The 26623-nt window shown below is 40.7% G+C and overlaps 1 protein-coding gene across 1 annotated transcript; it reads left to right on the plus strand.

Annotated features, from left to right (window-relative positions):
- The first annotated feature begins 8849 nt into the window (after positions 1–8849).
- On the plus strand, positions 8850–24572 carry LOC109915224 (transcription factor E2F8-like). Its single transcript, XM_048606899.1, has 10 exons — positions 8850–8922; positions 9746–9907; positions 11634–11771; positions 11901–12113; positions 13866–13950; positions 14179–14746; positions 16779–17066; positions 17269–17404; positions 17996–18402; positions 23153–24572. Exons 1-10 carry the CDS (start codon positions 8850–8852, stop codon positions 23348–23350), a joined length of 2268 nt encoding a protein of 755 aa, XP_048462856.1. The 3' UTR covers positions 23351–24572.
- Positions 24573–26623: the final 2051 nt, after the last annotated feature.

The raw sequence follows: 26623 nt of genomic DNA on the forward strand, positions 1-26623 counted from the left end.
GGGATAGGTGGGAGGAAGAACAGGTTAGGGAGGCGGGGACGAGCTGGACTGGTTTTGGGATGCGGTAGGGGTAGGGGAGATTTTGAAGCTTGTGAAATCCACATTGATACCATTGGGCTGCAGGGTTCCCAAGCGGAATATGAGTTGCCGTTCCTGCAACCTTTGGGTGGCATCGTTGTGGCACTGCAGGAGGCCAAGGATGGACATGTCGTCTGAGGAATGGGCGGGGGAGTTGAAATGGTTCGCGACTGGGAGGTGCAGTTGTTTATTGCGAACCGAGCATAGGTGTTCTGCAAAGCGGTCCCCTAGCCTCCGCTTGGTTTCCCCGATGTAGAGGAAGCCACACCGGGTACAGCGGATGCAGTATACCACATTGGCAGATGTGCAGGTGAACATCTGCTTGATGTGGAAAGTCTTCTTGGGGCCTGGGATGGGGGTGAGGGAGGAGGTGTTGGGGCAGGTGTAGCACTTCCTGCGGTTGCAGGGAAAAGTGCCGAGTGTGATGGGGCTGGAGGGGAGTGTGGAGCAGACAAGGGAGTCACGGAGAGAGTGGTCCCTCCGGAAAGCAGATAAGGGTGGGGAGGGAAAGATGTCTTTGGTGGTGGGGTCGGATTGCAGATGGTGGAAGTGTCGGAGGATGATGCGTTGGATCCGGAGGTTGGTGGGGTGGTACGTGAGGACAGGGTGTGAGGGATGAGTTGCGGGAAATGTGGGAGACACGGTTGAGGGCGTTCTCGACCACTGAGGGAGGGGAAGTTACGGTCCTTGAAAAACGAGGACAACTGAGATGTACGGGAGTGGAATGCCTCATCCTGGGAGCAGATGTGGCGGAGGTGAAGGAATTGGGAATAGGGGATGGCATTTTTTGCAGGAAGGTGGGTGGGAGGAGGTGTATTCTAGGTAGCTGTGGGAGTCGGTGGGCTTGAAATGGATATCGGTTTCTAGGTGGTTGCCCAAGATGGAGACAGAGAGGTCCAGGAAGGAGAGAGAGATATTAGAGATGGTCCAGGTGAACTTAAGGTTGGGGTGGAAGGTGTTGGTGAAGTGTATGAACTGTTCGAGCTCCTCGTGGGAGCACGAGGTGGCGCCGATACAGTCATCAATGAAACGGAGGAAGAGGTGGGGTTTAGGGCCAGTGTAGGTACGGAAGAGGGATTGTTCTACAAAGAGGCAGGCGTAGCTTGGGCCCATGCGGGTACCCATGGCCACCCCCTTTGTCTGTAGGAAGTGGGAGGAATTGAAAGAGAAGTTGTTGAGGGTGAGGACGAGTTCGGCTAAGCAGATGAGGGTGTCAGTGGAAGGGGACTGGTTGGGCCTGCGGGACAGGAAGAAACGGAGGGCTTTTAGGCCATCGGTATGGGGAATGCTGGTGTAGAGGGACTGGACGTCCATGGTAAAGAAGAGGTGTTGGGGACCGGGGAATTGGAAGTTTAAAGGAGATGTGACAGGTGGGTTTTTTCATACAGAGGGTGATAAGTACCTGAATGCGCTACAAGAGGAGAAGATGGAGACTGATACAATAGCAACTTTTAAGCAGCATCTCGACAGTTATTTGAATATCAGGGAATAGAGGGATATGAACAAAACGGAGGCAAATGATTTTTAATTCAGAAGGGCATCATGTGTCAGTGCAGTTTTGGTGGGCAGAAGGACCTGATCCTGTACTGCACTGTTCTTTGTTCTATAAGGGAACCAACAAGAGGAGAAAACAGACTTGACCTCATCCTTACCAATCTGCCAGCTGGAGATATATCTGTCTATGACAGTATTGGTAAGAGTGACCGTTGGACAGTCCTTAGGAAGACCAAGTCCCACCTCCACATTGAGAACACCTTCCATAGTGCTGAATGGCACTACTACAGCGCTAAATGGGACAGATTTCAAATAGATCTAGCAACTCAAGACTGGGCATCCATGAGGTTCTGTAGGCCATCAACAGGAGCAGAAGTGTACTCTGAAACAATCTGCAAACTCTTGGCCTGGCACATTTCCCACTCAACCATTAACATTCAGCCAGAGGATCAAACCTGGTTCATGGGGCAGCAGAAGAGCATGCCAGGAGCAACATCAGGAATACCTAAAAATGGGGTATCAACCTGGTGAAATTACCAACCAGGACTACTTACATGCCAAAAAGCATAGCATCAAGTGAAAGACAAAGCTTATTAATCCCACAACCAATGGATCAGATCTAAGGTCTGCAGTTCTGCTATATTAAGTTGTGAATGGTGGTGGACAATTAAATAACTCACTGGAGGAGGATGCTGCACAAATATCCCCAACCTCAATGATAGAGTCCAATACCTCAGTGCAAAAGGTAAGGATGAAGAATTCACAGCAATCTTCATCCATAAGTGCCAAGTGTATAATCTATCTTGGTCTCCTCCAGTTCTCCAGCATCATAAATACGAGTCTTCAACCAATTTGATTCATTTCATGCGATATCAAGAAACAATTGGAGACACTATATTTTGCAAAGGCTATAGATCCTGAGAGCATTCCAGCAATAGTAATGAAGACTGGTGCTCTAGAACTTGCCACTCCCCTAGTCAAGCTGTTCTAGTACAGTTAGAACACTGGCATCTTTCTGACAATACAGAAAATTGCCCAGATATGGCCTGTACACAAAAAGCAAGTCAAATCCAACACAGCCAATTACCATCCCGTCAGACTACTCTCAATCATCAGAAAAGTAGGAAGGTGTCGTCAACAGTACTATCAAGTAGCACTGGCTCAGCAGTAACCTGCTCACTGGCACCCAGTTTGGTTTCTGCCAGCTCCTGACTTCATTACAGCCCTGGTTCTAACATAGCCAAAAGCACTGAATTCCAGGGGTGGAATGAGAGTGACTACCATAGGGAGGGAGTTCCAGAATTTTGACCCAGTAATCGTGAAAGAATGGTGATATATTTCCTTGACATCAAGGCCACATTCAATCGAATGTGGCAATAAGGAGCCCTAGAAAAACTGGAATCAATGGATATCAGGGAAACTCTCTGCTGATAGGAGTCATACTTGGCACATAGCAAGATGGTTGTGGTTGTTGGAGGTCAGTCATCTCCGCTCCAGGAATCTGCAGGAGCTCCTCAGTAGTGTCCTAGGTCCAACTATCTTCAGCTGCTTCATCAATGACCTTGCCTCCATCAGAAGGTCAGAAGTGGGGATATTCGCCAATGATTGCACAGTGTTCAGCACAATTTACAACTCCCCAGATACTGAAGCAGTTCATGTTCAAATGCAACAAGATCTGGACAGTTTGAGCTGACAAGTGTCAAGTAACATTCATGCCACACAAATGCCAGGCAATGACCATTGCCAATAAGAGACAATCTAAACACCACCCTTTGATATTCAATGGTGTTCCCATCACTGAATCCCCACTATTAACATCTGAGGGGTTACCATTGACAAATACGATGCTACAAGAGTAGATCAGAGGCTGGGAATACTCCAGCAAGTAACTCGTCTCCTGACTCCCCACAGCCAGTCCATCACCTACAAGGCATAAGTCAGACTGTAATGGAATACTTCCCACTTGCCTGGATGAGTGCAGCTCCAGCAACACTCCAGATGCTTAACAGCAGTCAAGACAAAGCAGCCTGCTTGACTGGCATCACATCGACAAGATATACGGCAGAATTTCATCAAAGGTCTTTAGACAGCATCCTCCAAACTCATGACTGCTTCCATCTAGAAGGACAAAGGCAGCAAATATACAGGAGCACTACTATCTGCAAGTTCCCTTCCAAGTCACTCAGCACCCTGACTTGGAAATATATCACCATTCTTTCACTATCGCTGAGTCAAAATTCTGGAACTCCCTCCCTGCGGGCTACCTACAGCATGTGTACTGCAGCAGTTCAAGAAGGCAGCTCAACACCAACTTCTCAAGGGTAACTAGGATGGGAAATAAATGCTGGCCACCCAGCAATGCCATGTCCAACGACTGAATTTTAAAAAGGTGCCATATCAAAGGTTATTGAGGAAAATGAAAGCTCATAGTCTAGGGAGGTAACTTATTGGCTTGCATATAAGATTGGCTAACTAATAAGAAATAATAGGTACCAATGATCATTTTCTAGTTGGCAAGATGTGATGAGAGATATGCCACTGCTTAACAACTTGCATAAATAACTTGGATGAAGGGACCAAAGGTACATTTTGCTAATGACACAAAGATAGGTAGGAAAGTAAATTGTGAAGAGACTGTGAGGAAGCTACAAAAGAATACAGGTTAAAACTAAAAGAGCTGTGGATACTGTAAATCAAAAACAAAAGCAGAAATTGCTGGAAAAGCTCAGCAGGTCTGGCAGCATCTGTGAAGAGAAATCAGAGTTAACATTTTGGGTCCAGTGACCCTTGCTCTGAAGTTCTGAGGAAGTTTTACTGAACTTTTCCAGCAATTTCTGTGAAAGGGATACAGGTAGTTGGTGAGTGGACAAAGATCAGCCAAATAGGGTATAATCTGGGAATATGTAAAGTAATCCATTTTGGCAAGAAGAATAAAGAAATTAAGCCTATTATCTAAATGGTGAGAGATTGCAGATGACTGAAATATAGAGGGATCCAGATGCCTAAGTGCATGAATCGCAGAAGGCACAGCACGTGATTAGGAAAGCCAATAGAATGTTGTTGTTGGTTGCAAGGGAACTAGAATACAAACATGGGGAGGTGTGATAAAGGTTCATACATTGTTATTATTTGGTAACTTGAGCTCTGATGTGAACAGAACCACATACAGCTTTAAGTTTGATTTGTATTTCTATATTGTGGGGGTTAAGAAAGGGAGACATAAGGTGAAATTTTTCCAGGCTCTAAATGATTATGGGCAATTTGCAAGTCAGTTGGGACAGTATGTTGAGAATAGAAAAATTAGATTGTCAACATCAAGATGAAAGGTCAGATATTCCACCTAAGGTTTTAGCAGTTAAACAAGAATCTTATTAGTGAATGTCAGATGCACAGGATGTGTGCAATGTAACCTGTATGCCTGTCTAAATCTTTTTGATCTGTACATCCTTACTTATTATGATCTGCTTGTACTGCTCGTAAACAAAGCTTTTCAGTGTATTTCGGTACACATGACAATAAATCAATCAATCAAACGTACATTAATATCTCATTATTTATCTCATCTCACATTGAGTATAGGAGTTGGGATATCATGTTGTGGCTGTACAAAACATTGGGTTAGTCCATTTTTGGAATACTGCTTTCAATTCTGGTCTCCTTTCTATAAACTTGAAAGCGTTCAGAAAATGTTTACAAGGATGTTGCCGGTTTTGGAAGGTTTGAGCTATAGGGAGAGGTTGAATAGGCTGGGACTGTTTTCCCTGGAGCATCAGAGGCCGAGGGGTGACCTTTATCGAGGTTTATAAAATCATGAGGGGCATAGATAGGATAAATAGGCAAGGTCTTTTCCTAGGGGTGAGGGAGTCCAAAACTAGAGAGTGTAGGTTTAAGGTGAAAGGGGAAAGATTTAAAAGGAACCTGAGGGACAACTTTTTCACACAGAATGGTACGTGTATGGAATGAGCTGCCAGAGAAAGTGGTGGAGACTGATACAATTACAACATTTAAAAGGCATCTGGATGGGTACATGAATAGGAAGGTTTTAGAGGGATATGAGCCAAATGCTGGCAAATGGGAGTAGATTTATATTCGGACACCTGGTTGACATGGACAAGTTGGACCGAAGGATCTGTTTCCTTACTGTATAACTCTGACTCTATGACCTCTTTTGTATGCAATTTGCTATTTTCCCAGGCAGTGGAGACAGAAGCAATTCCTGACATGAAAGTCTGAATAAGTACCTGGTGGCTGCAGCCCACAAGTGTCTTCTCCATGCAGCCATCTTGTCCATAATTCCCGACATTTCAGGGTATGCTCCATGGGCAGTGACCATTTGTACCCATCATCCACACAGATTAGCATCATACTTGGACCAGCCTCACCACAGTATCATGGTACACCTCCAGCTCACTTACAATACAGTTCACCTTTTCAGTACTGTACTTTGGAGCTCACTGACCCTTTACATTGCAGTGCTTCTGCTTTACAAGCAAGGGCAGGCAGCCATCTCGTACATCAGACCACTGTGCAGGTCAGGTCTCCTAATTTGCTGTCTTAGCAGTCACTCATTTTCCATCTCTACCATGTGCACATTGGTGCCTCATTCAGAACTTTCAGCCTCACTTCTATCTTGCCTTACCTCTTAGTACAGTCAGAAAGCCAGGCAGCTTGTTATGTGTGCCAACAATCACAGTCGAGACAGAGGACAAATTGCAGGAGCTACTCACTTCACCTTGTACTATAAATATGAACATTGTTATCTTATATGCACTGATAAAGTAGTGTTGGAGGGGAATATTCTCATTCTCCCTACGAACAGCACTTGCTGTCTCTTGCTGTATGAATGCCAAATGGCTTGTACAGCATACATCTGATTCAGACCAACAATTGTAATGGTCCATGTAGAGGCTTCCCATTTCTCTCCTTCTCAGAAGCGTCCATGTCTTAGTATTTTGAGGATTGAGTTTAAATGTAATTTGTGTGTGCTGCAACTGTTGACTGTTCATATTACTGAGGAACTGCTTTGTTTCTGGCATTGCCGACGTAGGCTCATTGGAACTGTAAAAATGGATCCAAGCACAGAAGTTGCTGTCATCTGTGTCTGTGTCTACTGCACAAAGAGAATCCACAGAAATTGATGGGAAATATATGCATCTTGATGCCCAATCTCCAGCAGATGTGGAGCAGCCTCCTAGTGTGGAGTTTACAGCCAATGATGCCCACATGATGTGGTAAAAGTGCAGGAGACCCAGAGTTACTTGTCTTTCCTGGAATGATGTGCAGATGAGAGAGCTAATGACACTCCCAATGTGTATAGAGGTGGCAGTCAGAACGCTATGTCATGATGTTCATCATATGTGTATTGCAACATGTTCCACTGGAAACAAGGACCATAAGATGTCTCTTCAACATTGGATTCCCACATTGGTCAGAGCTGACAGTTCATTGCATTACAGGCAGAAGACTATGCATAATCCTTGGCTGCTTTTGGCCAGACAGCTGGAGGATGCAACAACATTATAAGTATTTTCTAATCAACCTGTTTAGAGATACCATTACACACCTCAGGAGCAGGTGTAACTTGAACCCGGGCCTCCTGGCTTAAAAGTAGGGACACAACTACCACACCACCCGAGCCCCTTGGGGGAGATGATGGCCTAGTGGTATTATTGCTGGACTGTTAATCTAGATCCCCAGATAATGTTCTGGGGACCTGGATTCGGGAATCCCGCCTCAACAAAGGGTGGAATTTGAATTAAAATATCTGGAATTAAGAATCTAATGATGACCATGAATCCATCATCAGTTGTTGGGAAAAACCCATCTGGTTCACTAATGTCCTTTAGGGAAGGAAACTGCCATCTTTACCTGGTCTGGCCTACATGTGACTCCAGACCCACAGCAATGTGGTTGACTCTGAACTGCCCTCTGGGCAATTAGGGATGGGCAGTAAATGCTGCCTGGCCAGTGACGCTCTCATCCTGTTAACGAATTTAAAAAAAACCAAGGTTATATGATGGACAATGAGGATCCATAAGAGCCTCAGCATTGCATCAATTAGGAAAATGGGCACTTTCATCAGAAGGAGCAGCACCTTCACCATCACCATCCTACAGTACAGCATGTCAGCCAGTGCAATACAGGCAGGACTTCTTTGCCATCACTTTCAATAGGACTGGGTTGCATTAAGTCATCTCCCACTAACTAGATGATTTGATGTTGCAGACACTAGCATTTTCAGTTTAACCATAACTCCAAATACAACATTTTTTTTTATTTGCTTTTCCTGTTGTTCAGTAAAGTTAAGATTACAAACTGATTGATTAAAGCCCTCTCAACATTTGATGCCACTCATTCAATTATGACAAAGTTTCATGCTAATATATGCAGTACAGAAGACAGCTTACCCTTCAGACTGAGTTAAAACATCATGTGGCGTTAAGGATGGCTAGCCTTTCTAGCTTCATTCTTATAGTTACAATTAAACTGACAGTTACTGACACAGCTGATGATGCAAAGTTTCACCTTTGACACCTATGCATCCTCAGAAGGTTTTCTTTTTCTTTTTGTTCTCACTACACCTTGGGGGGATCCTGGGGTCTGCAGCTAAGGTGGAGGGAGCCTTGCCTATCTTGAATCCCATTGGCCTTGGGAGTTTTGGGCGGGTGAAACCAGGATCATTTGTAGCTAGAGGCTGTGTTTCCTAGCCATATTGAGGCTTACTGTCCTTTACCTTGAATCCCACAGGTGGAGATTGCAGCGGGGTGGAGGTGCATTGGTCGGGTACCTCTGGAGAGTGCTGAGTGGAGAATTCTGGGGGCCTGAGAGTGGTTCCTCTTCTGTATAAATTCCTGAACCACCAACCTGTCTCCTTATGAGAAAGGACATCTGGAATGAGGTCCAGGTCGCATGTTCCCCTGTTGCCTTGTCATTGGTGCCAAGCACCAATGGCTGAGGTGATGGAGTGAATGTCTGTGCACATATCTGTCAGACAGTGAGAGTGCTGAAGCCTTGTTTTCCAGCTACTAATCTATACGTACAGACAGCTACTCACCTGCCACAGTTAGCATGGTACAGATTGCATTTGTGGGCTCCCTCAATCTTCAATCCGGTGTCTTAAGCGTGTCTGACAGACGTGACTGCTGCTCCTGTGTTTAATTCATCAGAATGTACAAGCTATTAATGGCCAACAACGTGGGTACTCTCCTGTCTGGGCCTATCCGGCAGTCCTCCAAGTTCTGGAGAGACCTGGTACGTTTCTTCGGCCAGCTATAGTAATGTACTCACCAGAATGTGCTACCAAATCTAATTTAGCTAAAATATCCCCTGAGGTATTTGAATTGATGAATGGTATGTGAGACAGGTTGCTGGTGCTTACTCTGAAGGATTTATGACACATCCTCAGAGGTGGAGGAGATGTACTCAAGCCGGGTTTCACTCTGAAATCGAGGATTGCCATTAGCAGAAATCCTAACAGAAATTGTACTTCCACTTCATAATATATTGGTGAGACCACATCTAGAATAATGTATACAGTACAAGTGTCCTATTTAATAAGAATGTAAATGCATTGGAAGCAGTTGAGTGGAGATTGACTAGACTAATGTCTGGAAGAGGTTAATTTATGAGGAGGGGTTGGACAAGCTAGAATTGTATCTGTTGAGATTAGAAACATAAGAGTCAACTTGATTGAAACATATAAGGCCCTGATAGGGTGCATATGGAAAGAATATTGCCCTGTGTGGGAGAAACCAGAACTAGGGATCACAATTTAAAAATGAGGGGTCACCCATTTAATATGCATGCGTTTTTTTTTCTCTCAAGAGGGTCGTGAGACTTTGAAACTCTGTCTTCTTTTAAAGGCAGTAGAAGCATGATGTTTGAATAGTTTTTTGATAAAGAATGGGAATGAAAGTTTATTATGACTAGACAGGAATGTTGCATAATCAGATCAACCATGATCTTATTGAATGGCAGAGCAGGCTTAATATGCTGAGTGGCCTACTCCTGCTCCTAATTTTTATGTTCATATGTAACTAGAAATATTGTATCGATTACTTTGATTGAGTAGCAAAATACTAATCAGGGGTACAGAATTTAGAGCTGCTCATTTATGCAGAGCAACTTGTCAGTTTTCCAGATTACAATTAAAATTTACTTTTTCTGCCTGCAGCCTCAGTGAATGGACGGAAGGACAAATCCCTGAGAGTAATGAGTCAGAAATTTGTCATGTTGTTCCTGGTATCGAAACCCCGAGTGGTTAGTCTCGACACTGCTGCTAAAATTCTAATTGGTGATGACCAGAAAGTAGATCTGGATCACAGCAAGTTTAAGAGTAAGTGGAGCACTTTAAAATGGCAAAAGAACATCACCTGTAAATCTCATTTCAGTGCAAATATTAATTCTTCATTTCTCCTTGTACAGACTTGTACTTGTTGTGTCAAATGGCAGTTCTTCAGTTTGCCATTAGAGGACATGTAACAGTAGTTTGCTTTTCTTTTAAAAAAAGAACTTCCCTAATTAAGCTCCTCTCCACTTCCAATTTTGGATGTTTTACTTTGGAAGGCTAAAGAAATTATACAGTTATTGAGATACACTTCATCTCCTTTCTACAAAGTGTTCCAAGAAATACCTTGAAGGTGAGCATTGTAAAGATTGACCTTAGCTGCTTTGGGCAGAATTTAATGCCCTCCTTTCTCATGTTTGGTGGCAGAACAGCATTTATTCAGGTGGGAATGTGGCAGATAGCGACCCTGCTACCTTCTCCAATTGAGTCAGTGATAGGAAGGCCTGTAGATGGCCATCTTCTCATGCCACAGATTGAGCCCATCTGAACAACTCTTCTGCCAGCATTCCCTGTGCTCTGGGATCCAGTAAAGACAGTAAGTCTCAGGTAGGAGTTGTACTTGCAGCACCCACTGTCTTCCTGATGGTGTTGCCAGCCATTAATTGGCTGGCAGCTATCAATAGGTTGGATTTGCACCTTTAAAATCTTTTGATCCTGCCATGGTCCACTCAATTCAGTGGGCTTTCCCTAAAAACTTGACGTTCCTGCCAGCTCTCCAAGTGACAGCTGAGACCTCAAACATCTTCAGTAAATGCTATCCTTTGAATGTTGGTACCAAAGGAGATGGAAAGATTAAACTCTATTTTGAAAACGATAGCTCTTTTTCAAAATCCTATTGACTTGGTCCCAAATGTTTCCTCATTGCCTGAGGATGTTTATTGTTTTCTGAGGTACAAGGCTGCAAGGTGCCTTCAAAAGCTGCTCCCCAAAATCCTTATTTGATGTGTGTTAGTGTTGGCAAGCTACTTGACTGTGGTTGGGGCCACAGATTAACATGAGCTATTTGACCATGTGCATGAGCTTGGGCCTATTTGTAGGATTAATTTGGCTATGCCAATCCTGGAGAGAGATGCAAAGACAACACACTTTCAGCTTTCATCTATCCATAATCTTTGGACAAAGAGGTTCTGCTGGACATAGTGAATAAAAAATAATTTGAGGAATAATAGGTTTAGACAACTGTTAGTTCTGTTGCTTTCCATGTTACTGTCTTCAAGTTTACTTACAGTAAATAAGTTGTTCTTGATTATTGTAATATGCATATTTTGTTTGTGCATGTACAGATAAATATTAATCTTGTATGGTGAGGAGCTTGTTATAGATGTTTCTAAGTTAGCTATATTAATGAATAAAATTTGGGCTTTATGTTTGATTCTTGCCAACTAACCGAGTAACTCTCACTGAGCAGATCTTACATGCCAGGTAGTATGTGAATAATTCTAATATAGCTTTGATGTATAGCCTTTGTTTATGCACAAGTCTTTGATTTAAGTCAAACTGGAATCTTTGACAAAATTATTTTATTGGCCCTTGAACGGCAAGGAATTAATACTTTCTATTTTATTGATAAATAAAAATAGTTAACTAGTATGTAAACATTATCAGCATTTGCAGTTCTTTCAGTTTTTATTAAACATTATCAGAATTCAGTTGCTAGACTTCTGAAAAGTAAAATTTTCACTGTCTGCTAATCTACTTAACTTTTATCCCACAGCTAAAATCAGACGACTCTATGATATCGCTAATGTTCTCACCAGCCTTGAACTTATAAAGAAAGTACATGTAACGGAGGTGAGAGGGCGGAAGCCAGCATTTAAATGGATTGGACCAGAGGCATTCCCAGACCTAATTGGTATACATTTTTTTTAGATTAACATTCTATTTCCTTGGTTCTTATAATTTTGCCCTTTTTCTCAGAAAATGAATTTGATATAATCAACAAATTAAACTTTTACCATGAAGGAAACTATTATTGTTGCAGACATAAAACCCATTACTCTGACTACCTCAGCTGCACCTAATACTCAATTGTCAAAGATTTCAAAAGAAACGTTTGCCAAGAATCTATTCCCTGCATCGAACACTAAACAAGGCTTCACCCGCCATGCATCTTTGAACCACTTATTAGAAAATCTGGAGAATAACCAGAGGAAGATCAGCTCTGCACCAACCAGCCCAGTTGGCAAAGTTTACGGTATGTATTTCAGAATAACTAATTTATTACGTAATTACACAATTTATGGTTGATTTCTTAAGTATACTTTTGAATTGATGCCATTAATTTTTTGTCTACCTGTTGTCTAACAAAAGTTAGTTCATGCTAAATTAGTTTAACAAATACAAAATTATACAAATAGTTTACTGAAAAGCTTTTTGTTGCTAAGCTTTTAATGCATATTCAGTCAGATTTCAAAGTTTAACCTTGGGGTTATCTTGCTTCAGCTAAAATAAGTGATGTAAAAACTACCAGGAGATTCATTGAAATGAAGTGATTCCTGGTCTTAATTTATAAAGAATTGTGCATTTTTGGGTTCACCATTTTAATAATTTTCAACATTTAGGACAGAAAACAGAATATGAATAAATGTGCCATTTTCAGGTTGGCAGGTTATAACTATTTGGGTACTGCAAGGATCAGAAATTGAACCTCAGCTGTTGCAGTTTACATCAATGATTTGGATGAGGCAAGTGTCAATATGGCTTCGAACAACCTTCAAACCACTGATTCCATGCAATCTCTATGGAAGGAAATCCAACCAGTTTAGTGCTCCTACTATATTCCCACAACCCCGTAAATTTATTTCATTCAAATGGCCCATTTAGTTTCCTTTAGAAATAATTAATCATCTCCACTTCCAGCATCCAAGCAGACTGTGAGTCCCAAATCAGTACAACTTGTTGCATGTTTGAAAAAATATTCTTCCTTGTGCACCACCTCCCCATCCCATTTCTTGCCAAAATTTGAAATATGTGTTATCTTGTTCTTGTACTATCAACTAATCGGAACAGCTTTTCTAACTCTACCTTATCAAAGCTTGCCATAAGCTTGTATACCTCAAGCAAATTTTTCGTCAACCTTCTTTGCTCCAACAAAATTCCAGCTTCTCCAACCTAACCTTGGAGTTACTTTCCTAATTTCTAGAACTATTTTGGTAGATCTCCTATGAACCCTTTTGTCCTTCCTAAAATGCAGTGACCAGAACTGGATGGAATACTCGAAATGTGATCTAACCAGAGCCTTATGCAGGATTGGCATAACCTCCTGCTTTTGTAACTACATACCTCTATTTATGAAACACGACGCTGCAAGTTTTTGTTAAGTTTCCTAATACGTCCTGCTACCTTCAAACATTTTTGCACATAAACTTCCCAGATCCCTCTGCCCCGTGCACTGTACTATTTAGTATTTATTTATTCTCCCTAATTCTTCTGCCAAAGTGCATCACCTAACATTTCTTGTACATGTCCTGTTGCAATTGATTGGTATCATCCTCACTGCCAGTTGCACCTCCTAATACAGAATCATCAACAAAAATATTTTTAAAAAGTGGCTCTAGCATTGACATTTGGGGCACACAACTGCCTAGCACGTCCAATTAAAAACAAAACAGCCAATTACCACGACACCTATTTTCTATCTTTAAGCAATTTTTTTTTTGTTTTTTTTTAATCCAAGATGTGACCCTCCTATTTGAGTCTTAATTTTGTTAACCAACTAATTATGTGGTTTTTCAACAAAGGTTTTTTAAAAATTCATTGCTTTGCCAGTATCAAGCCTATCAATGAGATTAGTTAAATGCAGTCCTCTTTTTACGTTCCCTTTTTCTCACCAGCCCAACAATAAAGAAATGACAACTTTTCAAGAAATGACTGATTCTACTAACAAATGCATTATGTCAGTGTTATTTAATCATGCGGTTTTACAGAATTTTTTTTTCTATGAAAGGTGATTCGTCTAAAGCTGGGTTATATCCAAGTAAAATGGACCAGCTTGCTACAATCTGTAAACTTCAGTTGGAAGCACAATCTAAGTAAGTGCCAGAAATTGAACATTTGCACCTGTCTGACTGGACTTTCAAATGTTATTATATACAGAGAATTTTGTGCAACATGTCTATACAAAGTGTTTAAAAATAACTTAAATCTAAGACATAATTGAAGTCAAGTTTCATTTGAATTGTACAATATGAAAGTTTTTTTTTAATATCTATTGTGAATGGGCACATTTATTTTAACATTTGTATTTTTCTTTCCCTCAGCCTGAATGCCAGTAAACTCGTAACCTCACCATTAAAACCATCTTCCTCACAAGAGAAATCAAAAATTGATCATCCTCCTGGACTTGTAGAACCAGCACAATTTACTGGAGTTAATTCAACCATATTCCCTCAGGTTAAACCAACATTGCAGCCTCTTGGGGTCTTTCCTTTGATGCACGGACAATATTCTTCTGTTTTACCAATGATGTTACCTCAAAGCCAGTCTGGTGGATCTTATACAATTTATTTACAACCTTCACAGCCAAGAAACCTGACTGCACATCCATCTAGCTTTGCACAGTCTATATCCTTGGCCACCGAGCAACAAATTGTAAATACTAATGACTCAAAGTCAAGGAACCACACCAATAAACGGACTGCTGAAACTTGTGCTGATGTGCCAGAAACACATATTGACATCCAGAATAGTAAAGCAGCCAAACATGATAATATTCCTGACTGGTGCCTGAAGCAACCCTGTACTTGTGACCTCAGTGATGTTCTGCAGTCCAAAGCAGCAAATAAACCCGTTGAGAGCCAACAAACAAAGGATGCTGATTCATTCAAGGTATGGTAACTTGAAAATATATATATGAATTTCTCAAATTGTCTGTTCATGGTGATTTCATTCAAGTAACAGTTGAATGTAATAACCATCATCTAACTGATGTCTACTTCTGTAAGTTGCAGTGGTAATTTGGGCCTTCTTTCACCACAATGCCCCATCCCCTTAATAGTATACTAAGTGCCATGCAAAACAAGTGCACTTCCTGGCTTAAGGCAAAGCAGTCTCAGAATATTTTGGGTTTTTCCTTGTTGACTAGATTCTTGACCATTGTGTTTCTGTTGTGTGAGTAGAGTGAACAGTGATTGAGGATCATAGAGAGCTTGTCCTGGATGTCTCTAGGTTGAAACAAAATAGCTGGCAACATTCATTGTCAAAGTTCATGTGAACAATAGTGGCTTGAGCAAGATATCTGAGCTGCTATTTATAAGATCTTCCAAAATGAAAACTGGTCTTATTTCCAACGCCACCTCAACTCATTCTCCCTGTCCCCACAACCATCCACCAGCAATTATAATTGGAGAGTAACACAACATTGAACAATACTTGTTACTTGGTTGCTGGGAGATGTGGTTTCTGTATCCCCCTCAATAGAGTTTCCAGTCTTTGCAGACCAGCACCAAGATTTTTTTCTCACAGTGGGGTCTGGAGATGAATATACAGTGCCCTGATCCATTCTGGATCTTTCAGCCCTGCAAAGGATCATTTTTTCCATAATGAGAGAAAGGGTAGGATTGAGTAAGATGAAAGTGGGTGGCACAGCTATTAGTGTTGGTACATGGGGGGGGGATGGTGGTGGGATAACCCGTTAGGTGGCTCTGAGGGCATGCGGAGTTAGTGGACATGAGGGTGGCACGAGAGTGAAAAGCAAATGGGGGAAGATGTTGCATGTAGTAGTGATTGTGGTAGAGCATGAGCCTTGGTGGGAGGTGGGTGCCGTAGCACAGATATAGAGTATGAGGTAGTAGGTAGAAGATGGTGGCACCTACCATGGTAGTGCAGAAAAAGTCGTTGACCTTCTTCCTAGATTGTTGGGTATTTCTCCACACCATGGACACCACACTGACCAGTGTGGCAATGCCAAACCACGCTGGCAGATTCTGGTGTTGTGGCCTCTTCTGCTGGTCGTGAAGGAAGACAATGTACCTCCTCTGCACCATCAGATCCACTAAGACCTCTAAGGCCCTTCTCGTTAAGTGGGATGCTAATTTCCCCTTGCCTAGAAAAATGTCTACAAATGTACAGGGCAGCTCCGGACAGCCAGACCCTGACCCAGTGCACAATGGCCTTTTAAATATTGTGTGGTAGCATAGATGCCAGAATATCTAAACAGTGACAAGTACTTCTGACTCTGGAAAGTGAAAGAATCGGGCTAGCATGAGACAATGGAAACATGATAAGTCCTTAATGACGTGAGTTTGGCTGATAGTACAAGAAAATTTGCTGAGCTTCCTGCAGGAAATTCCAGGAATGAAATAACATTTTGCCAAAATATGGTAAGATTTGGCTCTGTATATTTTTCAATAATTTGACATGGAGAATTTAAAACTTTCCATTTATGGACAAATAGCTGATAGTGGTATAATAAATATATTGGTGCTGGTTGGTTTTTACGTTAAGTTGGCTGTCAGTTTCAGTTTGGAGATTGCATTGTGCATTTGGTTTTCGATTGTTTGTTGATAAATCTGTAAATGGAGAAAAGTTTCCTTCTGTGTATTTTTCATGACCACCAAACCACTTTACAACCAATGCATTGCTTTTGAAATACTGTCGCTGTTGTAATGCAGGAAGCATGGCACCCATTTGTGCACAACAAACTCCCACAAACAGCAGTGATAGTGAACTGAATTTTTATTGTGATGTTGAATATTTCTAATGCACCTTGATGTCAAAATTAAGGCAGTTTTACTATAATTGATGCCTGACTTTGCAGCTTGCACAAAACATAATATTTTGGATTTGTGTTTTTATGCTTAGTACAGAACCTAAACCAGAGAACAGAAAAATTTGACATTCCCTTCATTTTGTCTTGAAGGGCTCTTCAGCAAACAAAGATGAGCTTTTTGAGATTCATCAGGCGAGGCTAAAGGCTCGCAGAAGCCTCATAACTAATCGGGTTTCCCCAAGGGCTTTGCATCTTGACCCAGAGTTCATCAATGCCCCAGAAGACAAGAGTCTTGGCTGTGAAAAACTAGAGCACAGTGTTGAATGTTACCTTGAGAATGAAGAGAAGAGTGGGATTATTGTGTCAGAAGGAAAAGCCGCCACAGTGAAAGCTGTTCCAGTGGCAATTGCATTTCCTGCCCTTCATTCTGTTTCTGAGGTGAGATCTTGACTTTGCGAATTGATATTTGCAATTAGCAAAATGAACTTTCAGCCAACAAGCTGGAATTAGATTTCTGCTGCAATGATTAGTTTTTGTTTTGTTGGAAAAATCCGTGCACTTTATTACTACATGATTTCATTTTTCTTTTAAATTGTGATTGATTGTCCCCATATAATTATTTGTTTGAATTTGCTTCCAGACTGTAATGCCATCAGGATACCTCATCCCATTGCCACAGCAAGCATCTTTCAATAATTCAAGGAATGGGTCTCCTGAAATGAAAAATAAATGTGTCCCCTCACCAGAACATCAGCTTTATCATTCACCATTATCAGGTTTGTGAGTAAACCTTCATGTTCAAAAGATTCAAACTGTGTAATGCTTGTAAGAACTTCTTTCGTTAGTGGAAGTCGAGAATGAAGATTGTACTTTTCATTATTGGCACAATCATTCTGCTGGGGGAACAAAAATATCTTTATAACTGCCACACAAATCCATAGACAAGCATCCTTTGATATTCTGTTACCACTTGCTGTTACTTTCTCAGAACAGCTGCTGAGGTAGAGTCTTATTAGTGTTAAAATTCAATTAAAGTTCCTCAGTACACAATTATAGCCTTCAGTCTTGGTACAAATTTCTTTTTTTTTATTCCTTTATCTTGCACTTCAACTCCTTCTCACAACTTTTCAGCTCTCTTGCAAAACTGTTTTGTGGCAGTTCCTTAAAGCCAGATAAATTGAGCTTTTCACTAGGAGGAGTGAAAGGAGAGGATGGATGGAGATTGTATTGCTCACTGTTCAGCTTGTTGTTCAGATAGTTTTGGTTCAAGTAATACATCAATATATATTGTTTGTTTTCCAGTAGTAGAAATAAAAATAATTTTTTGCTTTACCAATGAGTTATTAAAGTGTTCCCTCTCCTTGTAGGTATTGCATCAATGACTACTTCAGAGTATTCACCAGCTAATTTCTCTGCTACACATGTAACCCCTCTGAAATTGCCTTATCCAGTGGCAGTAGCTTCTTCTGTTGCTTCTCTTCCTATCGCAAGCCAAGCCAACGTCACATCCCTCACTTCTTCAGGTCATCACTTTCCTATTCACAGTCCCAGCCCAGGAATTCTGAATTTCACACTGCAGAATCTTGGCTTGATCAACCCTGGTGTGCACTTTTCAGTGAGTCAAGGGCCTACAATGACAACTGCTCCTCCAGAACAAGCTAGTCCTCTCACAGGAAACATCAATCTACAACAAGGAAAAATGATTTTTGTTAAACCAGTTTCTCCTCAGCATCAGCTGAATGGACAACCTGTAGCATTGATTAGCATACAACAGGTAAGCTAAGATACTAAACTGCAATGAACATATTCAAATATTTTATGCTATAAGGCTTCATTAATCTTGCAGCAAGGAATGCATGAACTGCACCTTGCAGAATCCATACTATAACTAACTGATGCTTAGTTTGATTCTAGATGTATGCAGATACGTTCCTTGACTGAGATTGTAAGGAAAATGTTAATATTTCCAGCATGCATGGGGAGAAAGAAAAATCCAAAATTTCTCCTTTCCAACTTGACTTGATGGAAAGAATGCATAAATAGTAGATTTTGCTCTATTTTCTAATTTTCAATTTTGGCCAATCCTTGTTATTGAAATAACATACTATTACTGAGCATGGTAAAATATAAGCCTCTTAAATCACAAGCTTCTAGATTCAAGTGCCACTCCAGGCTGAGCACAAAAATCAGTGTTGATGTCCCTGTGTAATCTTGAGGAAGCACTGCACTATTGGCTGTGCTGTCTTTTGGATGAGTTATTAAACCAAGATCCCATTTGTCTGCTCTGGTGGATAGTACTTCTTTCAAAGAATAGCAGTGGCATTATCCCCAGTGTTCTGACCAATATTGATCCCTCGATCAACATCATATAAAACAGGTTGTCTGGTCATTATCACGTTGTTGTTAACAGGGATTTGCTGAATGCTAATTAGCGGCTGCATTTCCAACATTACAATGGTGACTGTATTTCATAAGTATCGACTGTAAAATGGTTTTGAAACATCCAGTAGTCATGGAAAGTGTTATATAAATGTAACTTTCCTTTTGTTTTCACTGCCTAAACCCAAACAGGAATAATTACTATATCTGGCCATCTCTCACCGTATGGTACATCTTGAGTTACCCAAGAACTGACAATAGATATCAATCAAGGGTGCGTCCCCTATCTTTGCCTCCTCTTTTTCCATGCCTATATAACAAACTTCAAATAACATAGATAATTGAGATGAACAAACTTTAAGCAGATCACTGATACAAACTGTTCAGTCATTCATTTCTGTATCAACAAGTATATTTACCCATTGAGTCATCATGGAAGCTAGACAATGGGTTTCTGGTTATTGCAGATTGATAATATAAACACATTCTGTGCCTTTGATGCACATCAGAGTATCATCCTTTATATTTGGGTGAAAGCAGATGTAAAGTTTCCAGATAATGTACATTTCTAAGTGAGTGTTATCAATCTGCCAGAATTCTTTCATAAAAGCAAAATACTGCAGATATTGGAAATCTGAAATAAAAACAAAGTACTGGCGAAACTCAGCAGGTCTGGCAACATTTGTGGAGACAGAAACAGAATTAATGTTTTCAGTCATTGAAAGAGTCAAAGAAGAGTCATATTGGAATCAAAATATTAGCATTTTTGAAATTTCACTCACAATGTGGGTATTACTGACTGGCCATCATTTATTGCCAATACATAATTGTCCTTGAGAAGGCGGTGGTGAGCTACCTTCTTGAACTGCTGCGGTCCATTTTGCCATTAGGGAAGGAGTTTCAAAACTTGTACTCTGAGACACTGAAAAAATAGCAATGCATTTCCAAGTCTGTACGGTGAGTGGCTTGGAGGAAAACTTGCTGCTGATGGTGTTCCTGTCCATCTGCTGCCCTTGTCCTTCTAGATGATAATGGTCATGGGTTTGGAAGGTGCTGTCTAAGGAGCCATGGTGAATATCTGTAGTGGATCCTGTTGATGGTGAACTTGAGTGGTGAATGGAGTGAATGCTTATGGATGTGGTGCCAGTCAAGCAGGCTGCTTTATTCTGGATGGTGTCAAGCTTTTGCATGTTGTTGGAGCTGCACTCAACCAGGCAAGTGATGAATTCCATCACACTAATGATTTGTCTTGTAGTTGGTGGACAGCCTATGGGGAGTCAGGAGGTGAGTTACTCACTGCAAGTTTCCTAGCCTCTGACTTGCTCTTGTAGCCACGTTACTTATATAACTAGTCCAGTTCAGTTTTTGGTCAACGGTAACTACAGGGATATTGATAGTAATGGTAAAGGTCAAAAATCACAACACCAGGTTATAGTCCAACAGGTATATTTGAAAACAAACGTTTTTGGAACCTCACTCCTTCAGGTGTTAGTGAGAGAGATGGCATCAGACACAGAATTTACAAGTAAAAGAAAAAAGGGTCACACAGCTGATGAGGATGTATTAAACAAACCCAAGATGCTGTTAAATCTTTAAATCAGTTAGAAGGTTCTAATTGATTAATATGTAGATGTGAATCCCTGAATTTCTTTCAAATCACTGCCCTGAGAGAACTAAAGGTTTTATCAGTGTAAAATGGAAGTGACATTTTAGGTCAGACAATGCCTGTTAGGTGTAAGGCCTTGTTTAGAATCTATTGTGTTTTGGAGTCAGGCTGATTTTATGTCTAAAGTAGGAATTTATAAAATGCCACATTGACTTAATGTCTATAAATTGTGTGCTTTTTGAACAAAATAATGTATCTGCAAATACAAATTCACCCCATAGATTTACATGTGTGAGAGTGGGGGTGGGGGGGGAGGAGGTGTGTGTGGGTTGGAAGAGAGACTGTGTGTGTGTGTGTGTGTGTGTGTGTGTGTGTGTGTGTGTGTCTATATAAGGTTGGGGGGGGGGAGAGAGAGAGACAGAGACAGACAGAGTCACTGTCTCTCTTCCCTCCTCCCACCCCACACCTATGTAAATCTATGGAGTGAATTTGTATTTGCAGATACATTATTTTGTTCAAAAAGCACACAATTTATAGACATTAAGTCAGTGTGGCATTTTATAAATTCCTACTTTAGAAATAAAATCAGCCTGACTCCAAAACACAACAGATTCTAAACAAGGCCTTACACCTAACAGGCATTGTCTGACCTAAAATGTCACTTTCATTTTACACTGATAAAACCTTTAGTTCTCTCAGGGCAGTGATTTGAAAGAAATTCAGGGATTCACATCTACATATTAATCAATTAGAACCTTCTAACTGATTTAAAGATTTAACAGCATCTTGGGTTTGTTTAATACATCCTCGTCAGCTGTATGACCCTATAATCTTTTACTTGTAAATTCTATGTCTGATGCCACTTCTGTCACTAACACCTGAAGGAGCAAAGCTCTGAAAGCTTGTGTTTTCAAATAAATCTGTTGGACTGTAACCTGGTGTCATGTGATTCCTAACCTTGTCCACCCCAGTCCAATACTGGCACCTCCACATAATTATGGTAGTGATGGCATACAGTAATGGTGATATCATTCAATGCCAAGGGGCTACGGTTAGATTAGTTCTCGCTGGAGAAGCTCATTGTCTAGTATATGTGTAATGCAAATATTACTTGCTACTTGTCAACCTAAGCCTGGATATTGTCTAGGTCTTGCTGCATTTGGTAATGGGCTATTTCAGTATCTAAGGAATTGTGAATGGTGCTGAACATTGTGCAGTTATCATGATGGAAGGAAGGTCATTGATGAAGCAACTGAAGATATTTAGGCTAAGGTCAGTACTCTGAGAAACTGCTGTAGAGATCTGGTACTAAGGTGACTGAACTCCACACACCAAAACCATTCTTCTTCGTGCATGGTATGACTCCAACCATCGGTGAATTTTTCCCCTGATTCCCATTGACTCCAGTTTTGCGTGAGCTCTTCGATGTCACAATTGGACAAATGCAGTTTTGATGTCAGGGGCAGTCACTCTTACCTCACCACCTGTTTCTGTCTCAACAAATGTGCCAGACTTGCTGAGTTTCTCCAGCACTTTCTGTTTTTATTGCTATGTTTCTGTTATTTTAACAACTTGTGCATCCATTCAATAGGATTTTCTTTCCTTTCGGTATTCTCCTGACCACCCACTTTGACATCAGAAACTCTGTGTACACTGTAAAAGTTACAAGAGTTTCAATTGGATGAAGTCCCAAGAAAATTTCCAGGCTTTGTGCTTTGCATGAAGCAACAACTTAGTTCAGCACGTAGCTGTATTTCAGTTGACTTAATAGAGTTCTTTCAAATTACGGTCGGTTCTGATATAATGCGATAGTTCCATTCTCGTGTTATAAGAAAATCGTGCAATAACTGCACCATTTAAACTAACAGAGCCAGAACCGCATCACAGCCGGTACAGGTAAGGAAAGTTCACATTCTATAAATAGTAGTCTGAATTCTTCAATTGCGTTAAAACAGATTTGCGTTGAAGAAACACATGTTATAGCAGAACCAACTGTATGATAGAGTTGAGTGAAGTAGACTTCTAGACGATGTATTCACTTATTATTCATCCAGAGAGTAGATTGAATATGGAACGTGCTGCCACAAGGAGCAGTTGGACTAAAGATGCAAGAGAAAAGAATAGAGGTTATGGTAAGGTTAGTTAAAACAGGTGGGAGAGGATTTGGACTAAAAACGTCTTTCCATGTCATTAGATCTTCTGGAAACAGCATCCATTTTAATCACAACATGCATCGTTTACCAAACTGTGAAGTATGTAGGTTCTTTTCCTGTGAGCTACTAGAAATACTAACTTCAGGAATTACTCTTGTACTGTACAGTATCTTAATGCTGTTTAGTTGGTTCTTTCTGTTGTATTATGGACACTCACTCCAGTTCTGTGCAAACATCTTGAGCTCATCACATTGAAAATTGGAGCTTACTGACAATCCTATTCTAAGTATGCAACAGTCATGAAGTATATCCTTAGCTGTGGATGAAACAAATGATAATGTGCAATTGCTTTTAACTAGTTGCTAATGATCTCTTGCATATTGCAGCCTAGTGTGCCAGCTACACCCGAGGGTGCTCAGTCGGTCAACAGAGAGAGCTTTTTCCGTACTCCAGGAGGTCCATCATCAGCTTCCATCCCATCATCAGTACCTGCTGTCATCACCAACAGCAATAACAAAAGTCCTGCAGGAAACTTGCCCCTTCCTCAACGAAAGCTTGAGGTTTGCACTGAAGATTTTCAATGACTGTGGAATGGCTGGTAAATCCAGAATGGTCTACAAGATTTTTAATGTATTGCTAGGTTATGAACAAATCTTGGGGTACATTCTAAATATGTAACGCATAATTTGCGTTTAATCCTATGATTTTTTAAAAAATGTTATCTGGCAGCGCATATTGCTCTAATGGATTCTTTTGAAGTTTACATTGTACCAATGTGATGTTAACATAGCCATAATTTACAAAACTGTGATCTTCTGCTTAAGCAGAATAATAATTCAATACAGAACCATATTCATATAAGTACTATGGTTAAATATGGCTAGAATTACAAACTACAAGGAATATTTACTTTGCACATTAAACAAGTGAAACAGTAGAATGTATACCATCCTACCTAGAGTTAGTTTACTGTTTATGTATATAAATGGTACAACCATTGTACACATCAGCTGCAAATTAACACTGGATGACATTTATGGCATGCATTGGGGATGATATCCCCAACACAGAAATATATGTACTGTAAAGTCAGCTCATTCTCCATTTAAGAAAACAATATATTAGATGGCCATTGTTACTAAACAAAATTGGTCAACACAAATTTAAGATGGCATAGAACAACTTGAACTGGATGTAAAATTACCGGAAAATTGTCAGTTTGAAATTGAGTATGTGCATAGTACCAGAATAATCCATTGGGGAAATACATAAAAGTACTGTATCTTGTGCATATTGTGTTGTATTTATGTATAACATTAAAGCATTAACTTTAAATCGAACTAAAGTTCAAATTGATATGCTGATCCAATTTTAGCTGTCACTGTCTCTTGTAAAACCAATCTGAACAACTACTGTGAGCTATAGATTGTTCTAGGTTTCTCATGATTTCTGAGCGTTTCACAATTAAATATTAAAATGTGGAAGCCCTAGTAAAGAGGTAGTGATTTTTGTTAGTCCAATCAAGTTTCTGTCCAGCTATTTGAATTTATTTATATTGTCATGCGGTTCTGTACAGTGACTAGTTCAGAATAAATATGTACAGTTAGATTTCCATATGTTGAACTGCTTCCAAACAATTTGATTTTTACAGTATAATGGATTGTGTTTGTGTGTTCATGCAATTTTATTCTCAAGATGAGTTATAAAGCAAAATAGTTAGCTGTCTGCTTATTTCCCTGGATGGCAGTGAAGACACAGCAGTCCACTGGCACTGGTGCAGTAAACTGAGTCTCAGAAAACTTTAATTCTTGCCTCTGCATAGTGCAGTGATACTTAATAACATCTTACTTAAAAAGTTAAATTTTCACAGAATAATAATGAATGGATGATTTATTGTCACATATCTAGGAGAGACAGTGAAAAGTGTTCTGTTGCCACAGTTTGGCACCATTTTGAGATACAAAAGAATAAAAAGAAAGTACTAAAATAGAGTTCATCTCCATCCAACGGGGTCTCAAAACACGACTCCAGGACTTATGCGAGGTCTCTACACCAGGCCTACTACAGCCAGTGTCATCACTCCACTATTGCTGCTGCCGATGCCTCGCCACCAATTCCAGGAATCCGTGGATTGAGCCTACGAAGCCAGGCGTTTCCCCCTCCAGTGACTACCAACACTGCTGCGGACCCCCTGTGACATAGAGAAGGTGAAGTAAAGAAGAAAGAAAAGGAAAAAAGACAAAGAGAGAGGGAAAAAATGCAGCCAGCCAGCTGGTGTCATTTTCTTGAAAAGCTGGGCCTGCTCTCCCTGCCACACCACTGGGCCTGCATGCTCTCGTCCACGCTCCTCACCCTACTTTCACCCCACCCCCATGCCATGGGACCCACTGTCTCACGTGTTCAGGAGGCTGTGCCCACTCTCATCCACCCAAGTGCACCGAAAAAGGCGATAAAAGAAACAAAAGAGAAAGAGAGAAAAAATGAATGCTGCACTGCCATTCCAGATATGGCAGCACAATGGTACATAGTTGGAAGTAAATTGCCTTGGGAGTCCTCAAAGTTAATTCCAGATCCAATGAAGCCTCATGGCAATCAAGTCAAAGATGGAAATGGCTGATTACCACCTACTGCAAATCTTCCTGTTCCCCCTCCCTGCCCTCAGTTAATCTGTACTCTTTTCATGTTGAACACTATTTGAAGCATGCAGTCAGGGTCGCAAGGTCACAGAATGTACTTGCGGACTTCAATATCCATCACCAAGAGTGGCTTGGCAGTACCACTGCTGACCAAGTTGACCAGGTCCAAAAAGATATCACTGCCAGACTGAGTCTGTAGCAGACAATGAGGGAACCAACTAGAGGGGAAATTTGCTTGAACTCATCCTCAACAACCAACCTATCATAAATATATCTGTCCATTACAATCTTAGTAAGAGTGACCACCACACAGTCCTTATAGAGACAAAGTCCCTTTTGAGAAAACAGAAAACCCTTTGTCATGTTGTGTGGCACACCACCATGTTAAATGAGATACTTCAAATAGATTTAACAATACAGAACTGATCATCAATGAGATGCTGTAGGCTATCAGGAACAGAACTATATTTGACTTCCAAGATTTTACAGTGTGCCATAACTTATTGTGTAACTGACTTGAATATTACAATGGTAGGCAGAGTATGAGAAAGCTAATGTAAATGTTTACTAGTCCTGAGTGGTTACAACATGCATTCCTGGTATAAGTATGTTTCCACAAGTTTTGCAGAGTTTATCATGACAAGTACAAAATAAATAATACTTAATAAAAACAGTGATTTTTGGTCGATCTACTTCGGGACACAAGATCGTGAAACTGATTGACTGACTGGGCGCATGTCTTTTGTTCTCTTCTGATGACTGAAGTTCTATTTTTAATCCTGTCTTGTGCACCGAGCCAGAAAGAATCAGCATTTATTAACCCTAGGTAGCAACTGCCCCCCACCCCGTGTGTGATCAAATACCTCCTAACCTCTTAATTGGCTTGCCAATGCATGGGCAGCACATGATCAATCTCAGATTGGCCAAACAAGAGAGACCAAACTTCTAATTGTTTCTTTAAAAGTAATGGTCATCTTAGTGATATTGTTCCTCCTGACTCCAAATCAACATTCTCTGACAACTGGACAGTCACTGCAGTGCACAGATGTTGCAAATTTGCTCAGCAGGAACAAAAACTGGGGGAAATGTAATTCCTGATTCATTCTTTGGCAGGCCAATCATCTGAGATAACAAGGTGTAGAGCTGGATGAACATAGCAGGCCAAGCAGCATGAGAGGAGCAGGAAAGCTGACGTTTCGGGTCTGGACCCTTCTTCAGAAA

This window comes from Rhincodon typus, chromosome 17, assembly GCF_021869965.1.
Source record: "Rhincodon typus isolate 14 chromosome 17, sRhiTyp1.1, whole genome shotgun sequence".
Lineage (NCBI taxonomy): Eukaryota > Metazoa > Chordata > Chondrichthyes > Orectolobiformes > Rhincodontidae > Rhincodon > Rhincodon typus.

Bases quoted from the DNA above. Each gene is read 5' to 3' on its own strand.
- LOC109915224 (XM_048606899.1), top strand. From the start codon at position 8,850: ATGTACTCACCAGAATGTGCTACCAAATCTAATTTAGCTAAAATATCC. The intron at 8,923-9,745 runs GTATGTGAGACA...TTCTGCCTGCAG, and splicing joins GGTATTTGAATTGATGAATG to CCTCAGTGAATGGACGGAAG. The intron at 17,067-17,268 runs GTGAGATCTTGA...ATTTGCTTCCAG, and splicing joins CCCTTCATTCTGTTTCTGAG to ACTGTAATGCCATCAGGATA.